The sequence below is a fragment of the Herpailurus yagouaroundi genome, unplaced genomic scaffold (assembly GCF_014898765.1).
Source record: "Herpailurus yagouaroundi ecotype Mexico unplaced genomic scaffold, PumYag 139, whole genome shotgun sequence".
NCBI lineage: Eukaryota > Metazoa > Chordata > Mammalia > Carnivora > Felidae > Herpailurus > Herpailurus yagouaroundi.
The window spans coordinates 82,486,736-82,505,535 of NW_024412394.1; the positions used below are offsets into that span (position 1 = coordinate 82,486,736).

At 38.0% G+C, this 18,800-nt stretch overlaps 1 protein-coding gene across 3 annotated transcripts in view; it reads left to right on the top strand.

The window, feature by feature from the left end:
- TRMT11 (tRNA methyltransferase 11) overlaps positions 1-18,210 on the top strand; it is a 59,419-nt gene extending 41,209 nt beyond the window's left edge. For all 3 annotated transcript variants that reach the window (XM_040474566.1, XM_040474565.1, XM_040474567.1), the window contains one exon: positions 17,638-18,210. In XM_040474566.1, coding sequence (XP_040330500.1) covers positions 17,638-17,769 — 132 coding nt within the window. In that variant the 3' untranslated portion in view covers positions 17,770-18,210. The remainder of the gene's footprint in view (positions 1-17,637) is intronic.
- The last annotated feature ends 590 nt before the right edge of the window (positions 18,211-18,800 follow it).

Here is an 18,800-nt window from a genome sequence, read left to right on the forward strand (position 1 = left end):
CTGTCTTGCTGGGCTGCAGACAGCCTCCTTCTTGCTGTATCCACTGTGTGTGTATATTCTTGGTGTCTGTCTCTACTTACAGGGACATCGGCCCTGTTGGGTTAGGACCCTACCCTTCTCATGTCCTTTAACTTTAATCATCTCCTTTAAGGCCCAGTCTCCAACTACAGTTATTCTGGGAGTAAGGGCTTTAGTATATGAGTTTGGGGGGACACAATTCCATCCATAACTAACAGTTACTAGTATCTATCACAGTGAATAAAATGCCTGTTGTATGTTAGAATCTGCTTTTTTCATGCTGTCTCAGTCAGTTCTCATGTATATGTTTGTCTTTTAGTATTTTGAGGGAAGTAAGGCATTTGATAAATTAGTAACACTGCAGCTCTTAGAAATCACAGCACTTAATGTAATTATTTGAGTTATAGTAATAGTAACTAACATTTATGTGCCAGGCACATGAGTAATACATGTAAAAAATAGAAATATTATCTGTGGATTTTATAGTTGTAAGTCTTGATGTTAGAAAGTAAAATGAATGACATCAGCATTCTTTTTGGCCTCCATAAATAGTACTTGGACCTGGGGCGCCTGGGTGGCGCAGTCGGTTGGGCGTCCGACTTCAGCCAGGTCACGATCTCGCGGTCCGTGAGTTCGAGCCCCGCGTCGGGCTCTGGGCTGATGGCTCAGAGCCTGTTTCCAATTCTGTGTCTCCCTCTCTCTCTGCCCCTCCCCCGTTCATGCTCTGTCTCTCTCTGTCCCAAAAATAAATAAACATTGAAAAAAAAATTAAAAAAAAAAAAAAATAGTACTTGGACCATATAATGGTTATGATGGCCTGAAACATTGTTCAGAGGAAAATATAGAGAAAGGATTCTTTAATCATTAATGGGGTCACATAATAAACCAGTCATTTCTGTCTTTTTTTTTTCTTTTTCTTTTGACTTGTTTTGTTTTTTTAAATTTACATTCGAATTAGTTAGCAATGCAAATTAGTGCAACAATGATTTCAGGGGTAGATTCCTTAGTGCCCCCTACTCATTTAGCCCATCCCCTCTTCCACAATCCCTCCCGTAACCCTCAGTTTGTTCTCCATATGTATGAGTCTCTTCTGTTTTGTCCCCCTCCCTGTTTTTATATTATTTTGTTTCCCTTCCCTTATGTTCATCTGTTTTGTCTCTTAAAGCCCTCATATGAGTGAAGTCATGTGATTTTTGTCTTTCTCTGACTGACTAATTTCACTTAGCATAATACCCTCCAGTTCCATCCCCGTAGTTGCAAATGACAAGATTTCATTCTTTGTGATTGCCGAGTAATACTCCATTGTATATATACACCACACCTTCTTTATCCATTCATCCATCGATGGACATGTGGGCTCTTTTCATACTTTGGCTATTGTCGATAGTGCTGCTATAAAAATGGGGTTGCATGTGTCCCTTCAAAACAGCACACCTGTATCCCGTGGATAAATGCCTAGTAGTGCAATTGCTGGGTCGTAGGGTAGTTCTCTTTTTAGTTTTTTGAGGAACCTCCATACTGTTTTCCAGAGTGGCTGCACCAGCTTGCATTCCTATCTTTTTTTTAAATGTTCTTTTTCTTTTTTTTCTTTTATTTAAATTTATTTACTTATTTTTGAGACAGAAAGAAAGAGAGAGCAAGCAGAGGAGGGGCAGAGAGAGAGAATCCTAAGGTGATAGTGCAGAGCCCGATGCAGGGCTTGAACCCACAAACTGTGAGATCATGACCTGAGCTGAAACAAAGAGCTGAAACCATTTAACCGACTGAACCACCCAGGTGCCCCACCAGTCATTTCTATCTTAATGGCAAAATTGAGACCTGTTGTCAACAATGTCACATTTGCTTTCCTGTAAGTTTAATTTATTTAAGAAAATCTTTTTTCCAGTATTTTTTATCAGATTTATAATATTTCTCTAAGCAGTTTATTTGATGCTTGGAAGAAGAAATAAAGAATGATCTAAGGATGTTTCTGACAATCTTCTACATAAAAATGATAAATAAAGGCACTCACCTTAGATATTTTTAAACCTATAAAGGCAGTGTTAATTTTTGTTTGGTTGTTTTTATTATTTTACTCTTGTCCTTTCCAAATTTATTTAAAAAAATAAGGGAAAAGCCTAATGCTCAAGTAATTTTTTGAAAGTCTTCATTTTATTTATTTTTTAAAATGTTTACTTATTTTGAGAGAGAGCATGTGTACATGTGAGTGTGGGAGTGGAGAAAGAGAATCCCAAGCATGCTCACACTGTCAGCACAGACCCTGACACAGGGCTCGAACTTGTGACCTGAGCCGAAATCAAGAGTCAGATGCCTAACCAGCTGAGCCACTCAGGTGCCTTGAAGCAGTCTTCACTTTATAAGATCAAATTTGATCAGTGAGTTTTAACTCGTATGCAGTGTACTATAACTGAAAATACTTTGTCATGTTAAATTAATCATTTGGTTTTTAATTAATCACTTCATTTCTATGTCCTGTTTGTACGAAGAGGACTGTGTATAATTGCAGCAAGATCCTAGTCCTTTATAATGCAAGTGATGATATAAAATTGTCAAACTGTTCTCATATGCATCTAACAAATTATTCTCAGTCTTGTTCAGCGTTGTTGATTTTGGCAATGAAAGACTTAATTGTAGATTTTTACACTCTTGTGTACTGTCTCTCTGTGTTTTTGGTTTGTCACTTGTTAGGTTTAACCTCAGTTTAACTTTTGGCCTACTTAATACATTTTGTTATAAAGTGTTCTCCCCCTCCCCTTTAAAAATTTTTTTTTTTTCAACGTTTTTTATTTATTTTTGGGACAGAGAGAGACACAGCATGAACGGGGGAGGGGCAGAGAGAGAGGGAGACACAGAATCGGAAACAGGCTCCAGGCTCTGAGCCATCAGCCCAGAGCCTGACGCGGGGCTCGAACTCACGGACCGCGAGATCGTGACCTGGCTGAAGTCGGACGCTTAACCGACTGCGCCACCCAGGCGCCCCTCCCCCTCCCCTTTTAGAATGTAAACAAGTTATAAATGCAAAAACTGTCTAAAGAATGTGGGTATTTTATAAAACTTTGTGTCTTTTCATTATTGACTATAGTTTTTAGACTTGCTTATTGGGCATTAGTAACAAAGAAGAAAATTTTCACTGCCCATATTAATGAAGATGTCTGATAGGAGAAGCCATTATTCCCAGTTGATATATTCTGAAAGGGTGTGTGTATATATGTGTTTATATATATGTGTATATATACACTTATGTATGTATATATACATATATATACATATACATACTTACATGTATCTATAAACACATATGTATATACAACACTTTTATGCTGCTTATTGTTTACAAAACTTTCAGATCCATTTAAGCACATTATTTTGCTAATTTTAGAGACTGGGAAGTGGCCCAGTTGAGACCAAAACTCTTCTTTGTACTTGAAATTCTTTGTCCTTTGTTATGCATCATGTTGCCTCTTTACCAAAACATGTTTCTGCCTTTGGAATATGCTAAGGTTAAAAGGTAAATACTATTGAGTGGCATATTTCTAGTTTCTTTTAAAGATCATTTTTCTTCACTGTTCATGGGGCCATGGTAGAATGTGATTTGTTTTACTAGAACTCATTTTTCCTGTTGATACAGCATGTAGTCGATGCTGCAATATATAGTTGTGGTCACAGTGGCTACTTCTATAAAACATTTTTCTCGTACAAAACTCATTAGGAAAAGAATGCTGATTTTCAGACGTGTCCAGAGCGGACCAGTGTAATAGCAGTGTCATAGTTATATCTTCAGTGAAAGTCACCTGTAACAGCACTCTGTCCGCCTTTTCTACCAGTATACTTGGACAGATGAAAGAGTACCCAAGTAGCCCATTTTGAGACTTCCTTGAAATCTTTTTTTTAAACATGCAGGTTTTAAAGTCTATTCTATAGTATGTTTAAGTGTAAAAAAAAAGAGTATCTTAAGTTGCCACTGCACTAAATGGGCCATCAGGTGCCCTGTTTGTTTTGTGGCTTCTTTACCTGACATGATTGATACCTTATAGTGATTTGGGAAGTACTGAAGTATAGATATATGGACACTAATTTAGACTAAAGTTATGTATATCAGCTGTAATTTTACAGTTAGCCAGTGTAATTCAGATGATTTAAAATAGGGAATGTTGGGAGGTCATAGTGACAGGTGCTGAGGGTTAATGTTCATTTTTTAAATTTTGGATTGAATGAAGAGTCCACTAACAGGAAGCTGATGAATGCTTCATTAATCAGAATGGAGGGTGGCCGGGGCGCCTGGGTGGCGCAGTCGGTTAAGCGTCCGACTTCAGCCAGGTCACGATCTCGCGGTCCGTGAGTTCGAGCCCCGTGTCGGGCTCTGGGCTGATGGCTCAGAGCCTGGAGCCTGTTTCCGATTCTGTGTCTCCCTCTCTCTCTGCCCCTCCCCCGTTCATGCTCTGTCTCTCTCTGTCCCAAAAAAAAAAAAAAAAAAAATGGAGGGTGGCCAAAACTGAGGGACTTAAGTACCAAGAAATTTTGAAGCTATGGAGAGAGAACCATTAATATAACATGTTTTAAATGAGGAAGGAAGGGAAGAGACACCAAGGTCACTTCTTTGAGAAAATGACTTAGGGATGGCTTGAAGTAGAAGAAATTAGTCTTTGCCATAAGTAGTCTACATATTAGAATGATTAATAGTGTTGCTAATCATAAACTGGTGTTTTGCTGACATAATGCTTGTGCATATTTTGTTATGCTTTATCTGTTCTCAGGATTAGTGCTGTTAGTCGTTTTGGCAGCTCTTTGAATTAAAGATGGCTTCTCCGGGCTGGCCTTTCTTTCTGAAATATTTTAGTTGTGTTTTTTTTTTTTTGTTTTTTTGTTTTTTTTTTTTGTTTTTTTGCCTATCTCATGCCAGGAAAGTGGATATTTTCCTTTTGATTAGAGCTATGAAAAATTAGAGATTAGGTGTGAAGTATTTCAATCATATAATGCTTGGTAGAAAGGAGACACTACTTCATTTATCAGTGGGAAAAATAAGACCAGGTGACACTGGTAATTAGAATCTGGTAAGAATCTGGCAGTTAGACATGAACTTTAAGTCTGTATTAATAAGATACAGTGTTCATTGCCATCAAATGCATATGTAAGAGAGGGGGTGGGGGGAGAAAGACCAAGAAAGAAGAGTCTTCTTAAAAATTATTTTTTGTAGTAAGTCAGAAGGAAACTATTTGGGTTATCTATAAATTATGTTTAGACTTGATGTTTGAAAAAGGCTTGTAAAAGTAGATAAAAGCCTGGTGATGCTGCATGTCATGTTGAATTAAGTTTTAAGGACGATGGTCATCTACGTGTCTCATCTTGTTCTGAATGACTTACGTTAGTTGCTAATGGTACTTTTCCTTGAATTTAAATGTTAAAGGTCATCATTTGATTTTTTTCTTCTCTACTTCTGCAACTAAGTGGTTTTGCCAAACAAACTGGATATTTTGTTAATACTCTCATAATGGTTTTAAATTGTTTCTGGTAAACCAAGTAAAAGCAAAAGTTTATCCCCTACCTGCTCCAGGAAGGTAATCATTTAAGATATCTGGATTCTAGGATATGTCTCTTTTATTTGCAGGAAAAAGCAGTTCTCTAAAGGTAGAGAGAGCATCTGCCATTATGCTCTGACTGTAATGATCATATTTTCAAGCTATGACAGTAAAACAGTTTTTAACATACTGATATTATATTATAGAATCTTAGCGATCAGTTGCAAAATACAATCTGGGAGTCCTAAGGTATGAATGGTTTAGGGAAATGGGAAATTTATGTGTGGAATCTGCATGATCCTCTGGCTTCCTTTAAAATTGGTGAATGGCAATTCTAGTTGGTATTGTGTGTGTGTGTGTGTGTGTGTGTGTGTGTGTGTGTGTGTGTGTGTGTATTTTATCCTCTATTATATGCGACACTTAGAATTATCTTCCTAGTGGTTTTCAAATTCAAACATGAACATACATCTTCTTCCCTCCCCATGACCCATGAGGAATACAACTGTGAGATTTTCAACATATTTTTTTGCCTAAAACCTTAGTGTGCAGTTTAATGAATAATTATAAAGTGAACATCTGTGTAACCACCACCAAGGTCAGGGTTAAACAGCAGTCAGCACCTCTATTTCTGATCCTAAACACCTCGCTTGCAGGTATAACCACTAATCTGACTAATATGGTAATCACTTTCTTGCTTTCCATCATACTATCACTGGTATTGAAATGATCCATAAGCCAAGTAATTTTGCTTTTTTTTTTTATCTTTACATAAATGCATGTGTATTTTTGTTAATTTTTCTCATAATGGGTTGTGACAATTTAAAAAAATCAACTAGGAGAAGAATAGTCTCCAGTTTAAAGTGGAAGAGTATGTGTGTGCATGCCAATGCATATTTTGCTCTATTTTTCATCCTTTGCTACTGACTTACTTAGTTTTTATTAAGTATTTTAGATATAGTAACTAGTAAGTTGTCATAACATTTTTACCTGGTGTGTTGGCCCTGTATTATTTTAACATTCGAAGTTAAGTTTTGAATTTTATAAAGTTAATGTATTTTTAGTGGTAGGCATGTAGAAACTACTTAGAGACTGCTAGGTGGCTCAGTTGGTTAGGTGTCCAACTTTGGCTCAGGTCATGATCTCGCAGTTCACGAGTTTGAGCCCCATGTCAGGCTCTGTGCTGACAGCTCAGAGCCTGGAGCCTGCTTTGGATTCTGTGTCTCCCTCTCTCTCTGCCCCTCCCCTGCTCATACTCTGTCTCTCTCTCTTTGTCTCAGAAATAAATAAACATTAAACAGTTTTTTTAAATAAAAAAAGTACTTATAGGACTGTATCATCCTAATAGCTTAAATATCCATGATGGTCTTTTTACAGTTAGAAAGAAGTTATGTGTTGAGTGCCGGATATCAAAGTTGAATCATTAAATGTTACTCATTTTCAGAACTCAGTGAATATTTTAATATGCATTAAAGTATTTTAATAGACTTTAGGTAACTTAATATCTTGCAAAGTAATGAAATTTTTTACAAGTACAGATTATATATGAATACCTAATTTAGGGATGAAGATTTCCAACCTTACCTTGTTCCCATTAAGAATAATGTTAGAGGTTTCTCTTAATAGTATTGGATGCCAGACTTTTGACCTGCTTGTCCTTGGTTTGGAAATGGCCTAGTGCTGTTTATAGTTGTATAACTTTAGCACAAGTGGTTTCTATAGCTACTGTCCAGTACCAGATGTAGAACAGTGGGAAGCTTTGATAAGGGGAGCAGGATTTTTAAACAAAAGCCGGACATGGGTAATTACCCTGAAGCTGAACTGAGGCCTGTTAGATTCAACACTGTCATTTACCTTTCATTTCACTCTACTGATTACAAGAAAGGAAATCTACCCAATGTTTTTCTCTTCCATCTCTTTGCCTTCTTCCTCTCACCTTATGTAAGAATGTGTATCATAGCTTTAATCTGTTTCAGGAATACAGGAGTGAGTCTTTCTTGACAAAATCAGATGAGCATTGTTAGTTTGGTGGCTTTCACTACGATGACAGCATTGTTGGTTTTCACTTATCATAGAATAAGTTTCATAAGCCATTTGTACTCTGTTGTTTGCAATGAAACTGCTGTTTTGTATAAACTACTGTCACTCTGAGAATATAAATGGCTTAAGGTTAATACTAGTGAGGTAGAAGAAATCATTATCTCATTATCAGGAACTGTCAGTAAGTAAAAGGACAACTTGAACCTAACCTGTAATTATAATAGAAGCCATTTGGATTTCTTCTGAATGGCTGTAGAACTTCTGCAATTTCATCTCCAAACTCACACTTTTCTAGGGGAAATCCCTTATTTTTAAATGGTAATTTTATACATTGATGATTACCTCTCAGATATTTTCATCAAAGTTTGGGGGTTTCTATAAAAGTAACTCTTTTGGCAGTAAAAGGACACAGTGAGAGAGAACTTTGGCCTTACTCAGAATGTGGATGGGGATGGTGTGAGAGGTAAAGTTAGGGGATTGTTTATAGTAGAGGATGGTGGGGCAAGGAAGTTGAAGAAACTCCTACCTGATGACTCATTGTTTCTCTGTAAAGGAGGTTTTAAGTTTTTGCTGGGAGTGAATAAACATAGTAATCTAAGGTCTTGAGGACAGGTGAAATTTTGGAAAAGGTGCTGTCAGAAATTAGTAAGAAAACTGTGTCTTTTAATGATTTTTATATTCATGTACTTCTCATATTTTTGTATGTTTTCTTTTCTGGACTTGATTACATGTTCCCTAAGGGGAAAGGCCTGGCTTTCATCACTCGGCCTGTGTTTATGGGACCATTTGTGTAAGGTGATGAGGCTAAAGAGACTAAGTCATAGTCCTTATCCTTAGAGTACTTGCACAGTGAGAGAAGTGGGCACCCAACCCATCCCAATCTCATATGTTCGGTTCTGTAGTGACCTGTGCGAGGTGCTATGTGAACACCGGAGAGCATCTACCTGAGGAAATGGTGCTTGTCAAGAGAGGAAGCCAGTTGGGGTGCCTGAGAGGCTCCGACTTTGGCTCAGGTCATGATCCCAAGGTTTGCAAGTTCGAGCCCCACGTCGGGCTCTGTGCTGACAGTGTGGAACCCGCTTCAGATCCTGTTTCCCTCTCTCTCTGCCCTCCCCTGCTCATTCTCTCTCTCTCTCAAAAATAAATAACATAAAAAAAAAAAAAGAGAGAGAGAGAGAGAGAGAGGAAGCCAACATTTTAAGCAAAGGTACAGAGGCATGAGAGGGGTTGTGGACCATTCAGGGAGCCCTGAAGTATTTTAGCACGACTGAAATACTAAGTATTTGGGGGAGGAATGGTTGGAGCGGAAGTTGAAAACCAAAGAATGCTTAGTGTTGAAGGTCTTTACATACTAAAGAACTTCGAGTTGATCCTTTTGGTGATGGCAAGCCCATGAGGGATGTTAGGAGAGTGGCAGAAGTTCGTGTTTTATGAAAGTCACCTGGGCTTTAATATGCAGGTAAGTTTGAGTTGTGGAAAGATACCTGTGGTAGCAATGTAGAGGCTTCTGACATGGTGGTGCAAAGATGATGAAGCTGTAAACTAAGAAGGGTAGAAGAGATTGTAGAGGAGTTAATAGAATTAAGAGTTTGGAGGGAGGTAGACATGACAGAATTTGATTACTGATTGTATAATTGGGCTGAGGGCAACAGGAGTTAAGGTAGCGTCCAGAAATCTGGCTTGAGATGAGTGGATGATAGTTTTCTTGAATTTTTTTTCCCCCTTTCACATGAGGACAGTGCTTTCCTGGGCTATTGAAATAGTCTCCCAACTGGTTTCCCTGCTTCTGTGATTTCTCCTGCTGTTATATTTCCTATGCAGTAGCCAGAGGATCTTTAAGAATGTAAATAGGTAAGCTCTTACCTGTGATCTCATGACGCATTGGTAGTGTGTCTGACTCCAGAATGTAAATAGATAGTGGAGCTCCCCTGCTTAAAAGTCATCAATGACTTTCTGTGGAATTTAAAATAAAATTCAGAATCTTTCACATAACCTTAAGGCCAGACTGATCTATTTCTGGCTTGTCTCAGCCATTTCATTGTGTGTCGCCTTCGCTTTTGTATACCAGGCGTTAGCCACACTGGCATGTTTTCAGTTCCCAGAATGTATTTATCTCTTTTTAGTTTCAGAGTCTTCTCACATTGTGTTTCCTCTCTTATCCCCTCTCACCTGAGACTCTTAGGTCTCAGATAAATGCTCCTTCCTTAGGGAAGCTTTTTTTGTCCATACTCTTCACCCCATCTTCACCCCATCTAGCTGGGTGTCTCATATTATGGTAACTCTTCCCAGTGTTTAATCACGGTTTGTAAGTATATGTTTGGGTAGACAGTCTTTAATGTCTGTCTTCTACTAGCATATAAGCCCTGTGAATTCACAGATCTTGCCTGTTTTGCTCAACTCAACAAATACTTAATGAATAGTAATTGTTCAGGGATTATTTTGGGGCCTTTCTAGAATAAAAACAATCCAATTCAGCAATATTTAAATCATCCATTTGAAGGAAGAGAAAGAACAGTTATGGCTAACTAAAAGTTTTCTCTTTGAAAGTACATGGGATTTTGTCATTACCCTGACATCACTCTTCAAAAATAAGTGTTACAAAAACATTTCAGTCCCCTGGTACCTAGGCTTCATTTCTCACGAGAAACAAACCAAACAAGCAGCCGAATCACCATATTGTGGAAAATCCTTACACCTTCCTGCTGTTTGCGGAGGAGATGATAATAAAGAATGGCAAGTTTCGGGGAGAAAGCAGTAACTAGAAGGGTAGTGTTACCTATGTGGACTTCTCAGTGAAGAAACTTTAGTTCCTTTAAAGTCTGAGCAGTTTGTGAGGCTCCGTTTGAGAAATACTCTTACATGTGTGTATTCTCAGTATAATTCAGGGTGTCATTAGTTCCATTTAAAGTGTCCATTTCAAAAGTTACTGCAAAACATACAATTTTGTTTTCTTGAGAATTTGTTCCCATTTAGATTAAAATAAATTGTAAGTGGCTGAAGTACTTTCAATGTCTTTTTTGTTATTTTACTCCTTTTTATGTAGAGTTGTAAAAAATAATTAACTTGAATAAGGATTAACTTGAACAATGTCTAGTTTATGTACTTTTTCTTTCTTTTATTAGAGAATAATTTACAGTTCTAGGTCTGGCATAGATGACAAAGTGATACATTTTAGAATCACCAAAGAGGATATGTATTTCTATATTTCCACATCATTCTTTAAAAAATGAAACGGTGTGGATAAATGCTGATGTTTCCTGAAGTAAAATGGCCATCCCGATCATGTTGGTGCTCTGTGACTGTAGGTGTTTACAGCAAGCAGAACTCACAGTGAGGGACTGACTGACTGTCAGTTGGGCTTTAAGCTGCCATTACCCGCATTAGGAAGTACTCTAGAGAAGGATTTACCTACTTCAGCCAGCAGAGGGCAGTGTACACATAAAAGTACACTACCGGTTGTAAGTCTTCCTTTGGTTTCTTTGGCAAGTGTGTTAAAATTCTTCAAGTGGTTTATGTTTAGAATTAGCAGTACTGATAGGACAGGAAATTGGCTAACCACTGATAGGACAGTGGTTAAAGGGGTTCTGTCTAAAAGTTTAGATCAGAAATATGTGCTACCATAATGTTGCTGTTCTGTAAGGAATGTCTTCTAAATGTCAAATTCCATTTTGAATGACCCACTGATCTACCATGTGGGAAGTTAACTCTTTAGCCATTGTTTTGATATAATTTCCACTAAGAAAAGAAGTGTAATGGAAAAAGCATGGGCTTTGAAGTCTGGTCTAGGCTACAGTTCTACAAATGCTACTTACTGGTTTATCGGTGGCAGATTATTTAAACTCTTTCAGCCTCCATTTCCTTATCTGCAAAATTTAGATAACAATCTTCTAGGAAAAGATGCAAAAAATAATTCACTTTTGTAAAACACATAGTTGTAAATATAAGTTCTTTCTTGAATCAGAATTTGTGTATTGTCATATTTATGCTGTTTGTCTTACAGGGTTAAATGATAGGTCTGAAAGCAGTATATTTCCATTATGTAGCCATCTGAGACTAGTACAAATTTTCCTGTAGAAACTCTGTTATAAAAAATGATATGTTCAATAAGGGGTTAATATACAAAGTATATAAAGAACTTCTATAGCTCAACACCAAAAAACAAAAATAACAAAACAAAACAAAATGAAAAAAACAAAACACAAGCAATCTGATTAAAAATGGGCAGAGGACCTGAATACACATTTTCCAGAGAAGACATACAGATGGCCACCAGACATATGAAAAGATGTTCAACATCACTAATTTTCAGGGAAATGCAAATCAAAACCACAATGAGATATCACCTCACACGAGTCAGAATGGCTAGTATCAAAAAGACAAGAAATAACAAGTGTTGGCGAGGATGTGGAGAAACGGGACCCCTCGTGCTCTGTTGGTAGGGATGTAAATTGGTGCAACCACTGTGGAAAACAATATGGAGGTTCCTCACAAAATTAAAAATAGGAATACCGTATGATCCAATAATCCCACCACTGGGTATTTACCTGAAGAAAACAAAAACAAATTTGAAAAGTATATGCAACCCCTGTGTTTATTGTAGCATTATTTACAATAACCAAGACACGGAAGCAATCTAAGAGTCCATCAATAGATGAACGAATAAAGAAGATATATATGCACAATGGATAGCCATAAGAAAGGATGAGATCTTGCCATTTGTGAACAACATGGATGGACCTAGAGGGTATCATGCTAAGTGAAATAGGTCACAGACAAACACTATATGATTTCATTTATACGTTGAATCCAAAAAACAAATATACAAAGTGGTGGTTACCTGAGGGGAAGTGGGTGGGGGGATGAGCAAAATAGGTGAAGGGGATTAAGAAGTACAAACTTCTAGATATAAGTAAGAGATGGCAGTGAGGACGTGTACAGTGTGGGGAGTATACTCAATAATATTGTTAATGTTTTGTGGTGACTGATGGTGACTACACTTATTGTGATGAGCATTGAGTAATATATGGAATTGCTGAATCAGTGTGTTGTACACCTGAAACTCATGCACCTGAAACCTGAAACACCTGATACTGTATATACACTGTGCTTCAATAATGAAATTTTAAAAATGGTGAGTGTCTAAAACATAGTGTAATCAATAATCTTAATAATTTATTCATATCTCCTGTAACTACTAACCTACTAGTAGGTTACTACTAACTACTAGTTAAATTTGGGAAAGGTAACCTGTAATCATTCACTGCCATAATTTTCTCTCTGGGCATTTCCTAATTCTTTGTGTGTTTTAATTTTCCATGAAGCATTTCTTGCTTACTAAAAATTGGCAGGACTCAGACTTTATGCTACTTAGGTGATATGATGACTGATAGTGATAGGCAGGTTTGAAAGTGTTAGAGAAACCAGAAGTCGGACACTGTCGCAAGCTTGAGTTATGAGGGACATCAGTGGTTGTGTTGCTTGAGGATACTCTTCTCCTTTTAAGTAAACACTTTGGACCTTCGAGATATGGAGTTGAAAAAAAAATCTGCAGATATTCTTGGTTGAGATGGGCAGGGAATGTGAATAGAGAAGAGCATGAAAAGGTGATGAAAAATATGTAGAGTTGAATATCATCATCTCAAGTGTGAGCCCTGATAAACTAAAGATAGGATGAAAGAGAAAAAAGAAAAAAACCTACCGAGTTTGCCATTTTCTTCAGCGTCAAGGTAACTTAAATTCTGAGCAGTTGCAAATAGTATATTTTTTATGGAAAGGGTATATTTTAAGTGTGTATTATTCATAGGTATATGATACTTACATGTCTGATATAATACGTGGTGACTATAGATATACTAAATGTTTCATATGGAACATTTATGAACCATGACTTTTCCACTTAGGTGAAAACGGTAGCCCAAGTCCCTGGAGTGTCTCGCTTACCCTGAAGCGGGACTTAGGCTGCTCGCTACTGGAACGGCTCTTCCCAGATCTCTGACTGCACAAGGGATTTGGAATTTTTGGGTTCTCCAGGAGTTTTTGTTACAAATGTTTTATTTCACAATCAGCCTTGTAGAAGGAGGCATTCCAGCACAGGACCCATATGCATTCCTTATACCAATTATTCCCTACTCCCTGAGAGATAAAGATGAATAGGGATTTTTCCCCCCCTCCAGAGGTTGCATTTCTAAGGTTATAGACGTTCCTAACTTTTCCAGTCGCACGTATTTCTCTGCCACTGGGTCTCTGTACCACTGAACACAATGTCTGTTAGGAGCTTATTTTACTTTTACTCTATTCTGAGGAAATCTTGTGATCTAAACTACCCAGATAAGTATGTCATAGGTAGTATATGTTTTCTCGATAGCCATTAATTAGTATAGGTTTTAATTACTGCTATGGGATCTTCCAGGCTCCTGCTGTTCATTTCCAGTCCCTTACTCTGATCATCATATTCTCTGCTCTTTATCACCAGTTTGTCTTTTTTATATCCTTTAGGTCAAAGGCCAGATGTTTTGTTAAGCTGTCTCGTTGGTCTGTGAGGAAGCCTATTTCCCACTGTGTTTCAGCTTTTGTGTTCTGTACGCCCTGCTTCCTCAGGTGCACTGCGTCCTTGGCAGCATGGTTGTCTAGGCCCATTACCAGTTGAGCCTGCGTCAGTCTCCAGCCCGTCCTCAGCTGCCTACTGAGCCCGCATGCTGGAATCTATCTTGTCCTCCTCACCACTGCGTGCTCCAAAACATTCCCCAAAGTAGTCTGCCGTGCATTTCAACATAGAGGTGGTCGTGCATGGCCTGGAGGCGTCACAGGGATAAGAGAAGACAGAAGGCAGAGCTGGGAAGGACCTCACTGCCAGCTGGTGTTGTGATTCCTCCTGTGTGGGAGAGGAAACTGAGAGGACGTTCAGCAAACTGATGTGCAGTTGAGTCCAACTCCCAGACATTAAGGGGAAAGCCTCAGAATTGGGGAATGTTCGAACCCATGTGGATTTTAACCAGGAATGCTGGCACATTAGATTTGCATTTTAACAAGTTGAGTTTAGTCTCAGTAAGGAAAATAGACTGGAGAGGGAGCCACTGGAGAGAGGGCAACTGGCCATTGAGGGGAAAAAGAGGAGAGATGAGGAAGTTTAGATGCCAGTACTGGAGTTGTCGTGAAGAGAAGTGGATTTGAGACATTTAGGGTGGAGAATCAAAGATTTTCGGACTGACTGAATGTGACAGGAAAAGGGAGAGGCATTTGACCCAGGCTTCTGATTTCCATGTCTAGGTAGAGAGTGATGCAGGGAGCTGTGGGGAGGAGTAAAGCAGCAGGAGATGTCGACATCTGGACAGAGTTTTAAATAGCCAAGCAACATTTCTGCCAGGAGTGAGCTAGTGTGGCTCAGGAAGTGGACAGGTTTTCTAGCGATCTTTCTTGATAGAAGGACAGAAGTTGGAGGGTAGTCGAATGGCATGTCCCTTCCTTTCAGATGACCCTTCAGTCAGACTTTTGATGAAAGTTGAAATGCACAAGCCAAGGTTAAGTGCTGGAACGTTGTTCTGTATTGCTGCTGCCCCGCGTACAGTCTTGAGATGTGGACCAGACCAGAGTCCTCCTCTGAAGTCCACTGTGCCCCTGGGGGTATGGTATCCCTCAGGCATCCTCGTGGCTCCTTATTTGTCCTCCTGCTATAAAGATTTTGTGTCATTGAAATAATCCTCTTAGTGGCCAGAACGAAGTTAATAGTACTTCTGATCTAGTTCTGTTGCTTTGTGGGTAGGCCGCTTAGCTATCAAAGCCTTAGTTTATCGCCTATTTATTGCCAGAGATACTCCTTCTCGAGTTGAGGAAAAAGTTAACTCTTGGAGAAAACCTCATTGTGTTATAGTTAAGAGTATGGTATCAGGGGTCAAATGGACCTGTGTTTAAATCCTAACTCTGCCACTTACCAGCTCTGTTATCTTGGGCCTGTACTCTATAATTCCTCAGCTGTAATGGATGTTAATAGTGTACTTATCTCTTAGAGAAGATGAGTTTATATTAGGTAGTTCATATAAAACATTTGTGTAGTTTGGGGCCCATAATAAATATCTAGTAAATGCTACGTTTCATTAGGTGTTCATTAATTATGTACCTACAGGTTGATCTGATAAACTTTATCTTTCATCTTTTGCAAATTACATAGCCTGGAGTTAGTAACCACTGGGATGTTTTCATGCACTTGCAGAAGTATGTAATGTACTTAGTGTCATAAAATTTAAGTAGCTACTATTTTCTAAATTTGGTACTCCACCTTTATTCTTATGGTTTATGTTTTTTTGATAAGCAAGAAGGCATAAAGGTTAAGGGCTCAAAATTTGAATCTCATTTATTTTTACTCGAGTCGTGTGACCTTGGGCAGGTTAGTTAACCTTTCTGTGCCTCAGTTTCCTCATCTGTAAAATGGAGACAATTGCAGTACTGTTCTCACACAGTTATTGTAAGGATTGAATAAGTCAGTGTATATAAAGTACTTGGAACAGTGCCTGCACATAAGTAGCCCTATACCTCTTCTTATTGGGTTACACAGTTAAAGTGCCTCAGGCATGGTAGTTTTTCTGCTTGTGCCGAGAAGCACAAGTTGTAACTTTTTACAATCTTATAGGGTAGTATTTTCTGTACAATAATCCCCTTCAGAGCTTGCTGAAGTACTCAGCAAATGGGGAGCTAGTGTGCACAGCAGGAGTGTGGGAAAGGGGTTCCAGTCCAAGGCGATGGGCTGACAATACGGGTTGTCCCACCTTCTTCCTGAGACCATGAAAAAGATAATAAAGACACTCACAAGAGAATGAAGCCCTCACAGCAAAGAGAGCAAGAGAAATGAACCAACAAAATTCCTAGGAACAGAGTGCGTACAGAATCCAGTGGATACGTGAAATGGAACCCTGCAGGCTGCAGCACAGAATGGCAGAAGGGGACCACAATGAAGGCCTTTTTTCTTTGCTTTTTTTAATGAATCAGGAAATCTGGACATGTTTAACAGTTTGGATTTTGTGTGATTTAAAAAGAAATTCTGTGACAAAATAGTTTCTGAATAAACAAGTCAGCCAACATAATTTTATTTGGGCTACACCTAGGCTTTATTAAATATTAGGTATGAAGAAAAGGATGAAGATACTCATTTCATACAGGAATAAGGAAAAATATAAAAATATATGAAGATTGTTATATTCCAGATATATTTGTAGATACCATTCTGATACCGAAACCAGGATAAAAAATTAGGCTTCATATTTTCTAATTATGTCTTTATATCTGTTGTCAAAATCACATCAATTTACATGCAATGGAATCTGATTTTACAGTACATAGGAAGAGAGATTTTATTTCTAATTAGATTTTTTTTCACAGTTTGAGATGACTAGTGAAATGGGGAAGATTAATTAGCCCTCAATTTTCTAAGCTGAAATATAACCTTCCAACCCAGATTTCTATTTCCAGTGTCTAAACATCAGTCTGAGCGCTAGTCCTTACCTGCCTCTGAAGTCTGAGAGTGTGGAAATCGCTTGTTTAACTTTTATCTTCATCTACTGTGGTAAAGTTGCCAGAAATAGTTTACTTCATGAACTGAATATGGTTTTGCCTCCAAATAGTTTTCTCTATCTGTAGGACATTACATAAATCACTGCTGTTAAATATCTCTGGAGTGGAAGCTTCCATGTGTGAGGATTCTTACTGTCATGGGTGATTTCAGTTTCGGCTGAACTGTGGATCTGAAGATGTATGTGGTTGTCTGAACTTGTGTTGCCTGGGGCTGTTCTCTGTGCCCTCCCTGGATCTCTGTTTTCCCAGTGAAAGTATTTGCTCTCTTTGTGCAGAGGATTGTTGTACAGATCACACAAAGTGAAGCAGTTGATTGAGAACACTGTTGGATACCCAAGCAGGATACAGATATAGAATGGTGGTGTATTTCTAATTCAGATAATAAAGAAAAACAAACATGCACCAGAGAGCGGGATTTTGCTTAAAGTAAATGGCTGCCTTGGTTTCAAGCTAACTAAAGAAATAACTCAGACATCTTTGTTTTTTATATTTTCCAACCAACCAGAACCGGGACCAGTATTCACATCTGTTAAGTGATCACTTTCTCCCATACCAAGGTCATAATTCCTTCCGTGAGAAATATTTCAGTGGCGTAACAAAAAGAATTGCCAAGGAAGAGAAATGTAGCCAAGAGTGAAAATGAAGATTCTGACAATGGAAAAAGAGTAAGGATTTAACAGAAAAGACATCTGGATGTGAACTTCCATGTATGATATAGAAAACATATACTGTTTTAAATACTTTTATATAACGAAATAAATGGTACAAAGTAAATTGAACAATTCTTTTACAATTAGCTTTGTTTTATAGACTGTTTTGTTGTATGTAGTCTTTGGAACCATATTTAATTTATATTTGTACTTTCAAGTATTATGGAAATTGAAAACAGTTATATTTTTGGTAATTAATTTGCAAGGGGAACTGATACTGTTGACTTTTTAAACAGATACTTGCCAGATATGTTACAAGCAGTTAACCATGGTTGAGAGTTTATTCGTTTAGTAGGTTTGTTTAATTTGGTTTCTGATTGTAATTGATTTACAGTGCCACTAATAAAGTTTACTGAGGATCCCTAAAATGGTGGTGTATTTGGTGCTTTTGGGGAAGGGGGATGTGATGAAGGAAATGAATTTTTATTTATAAGTTCCAGACTAGTATGTAATGATAGCATAATGGTGATGAGAGGAAAGGCTAAGACCTGGCAACCTGAAAAGCTCCCCAACTCCTTGAGGCCTGTCCACATCTGAAGCTCGTCTGTACCTTGGACTTGCTCCTGCATTCCTAGAACTTGACTGTTGGTCAAGTTAACTACCCACAATTTTTGGTTTAGAAAGTAACCAATAGTTAAAAGCAGTAACAACAACACAAATCCTTGATGGTTCCCTAATGGTATTAGGCCTAATCAGAGCTCTTTGAAATAGAAGCTATATTTTTCTTGAAGGAGAAACTTTGCTGAGTCTACAGTGTGTCCATCATGAAAATATCTTGTTTGAAAACCACTCTACCCATTAATTCAGGATTCTAATAGCTTTCCTGCTTTTGGTGGTCAAATGTACCTCAGCAGGGTGGCAGTAAACTGATCCTCTCCTCTAACCATAGCCTATTTTTATTTATGCTGTTATTGTTATTATTATTATTATTATTATTATTATTATTACTTTAGTATTA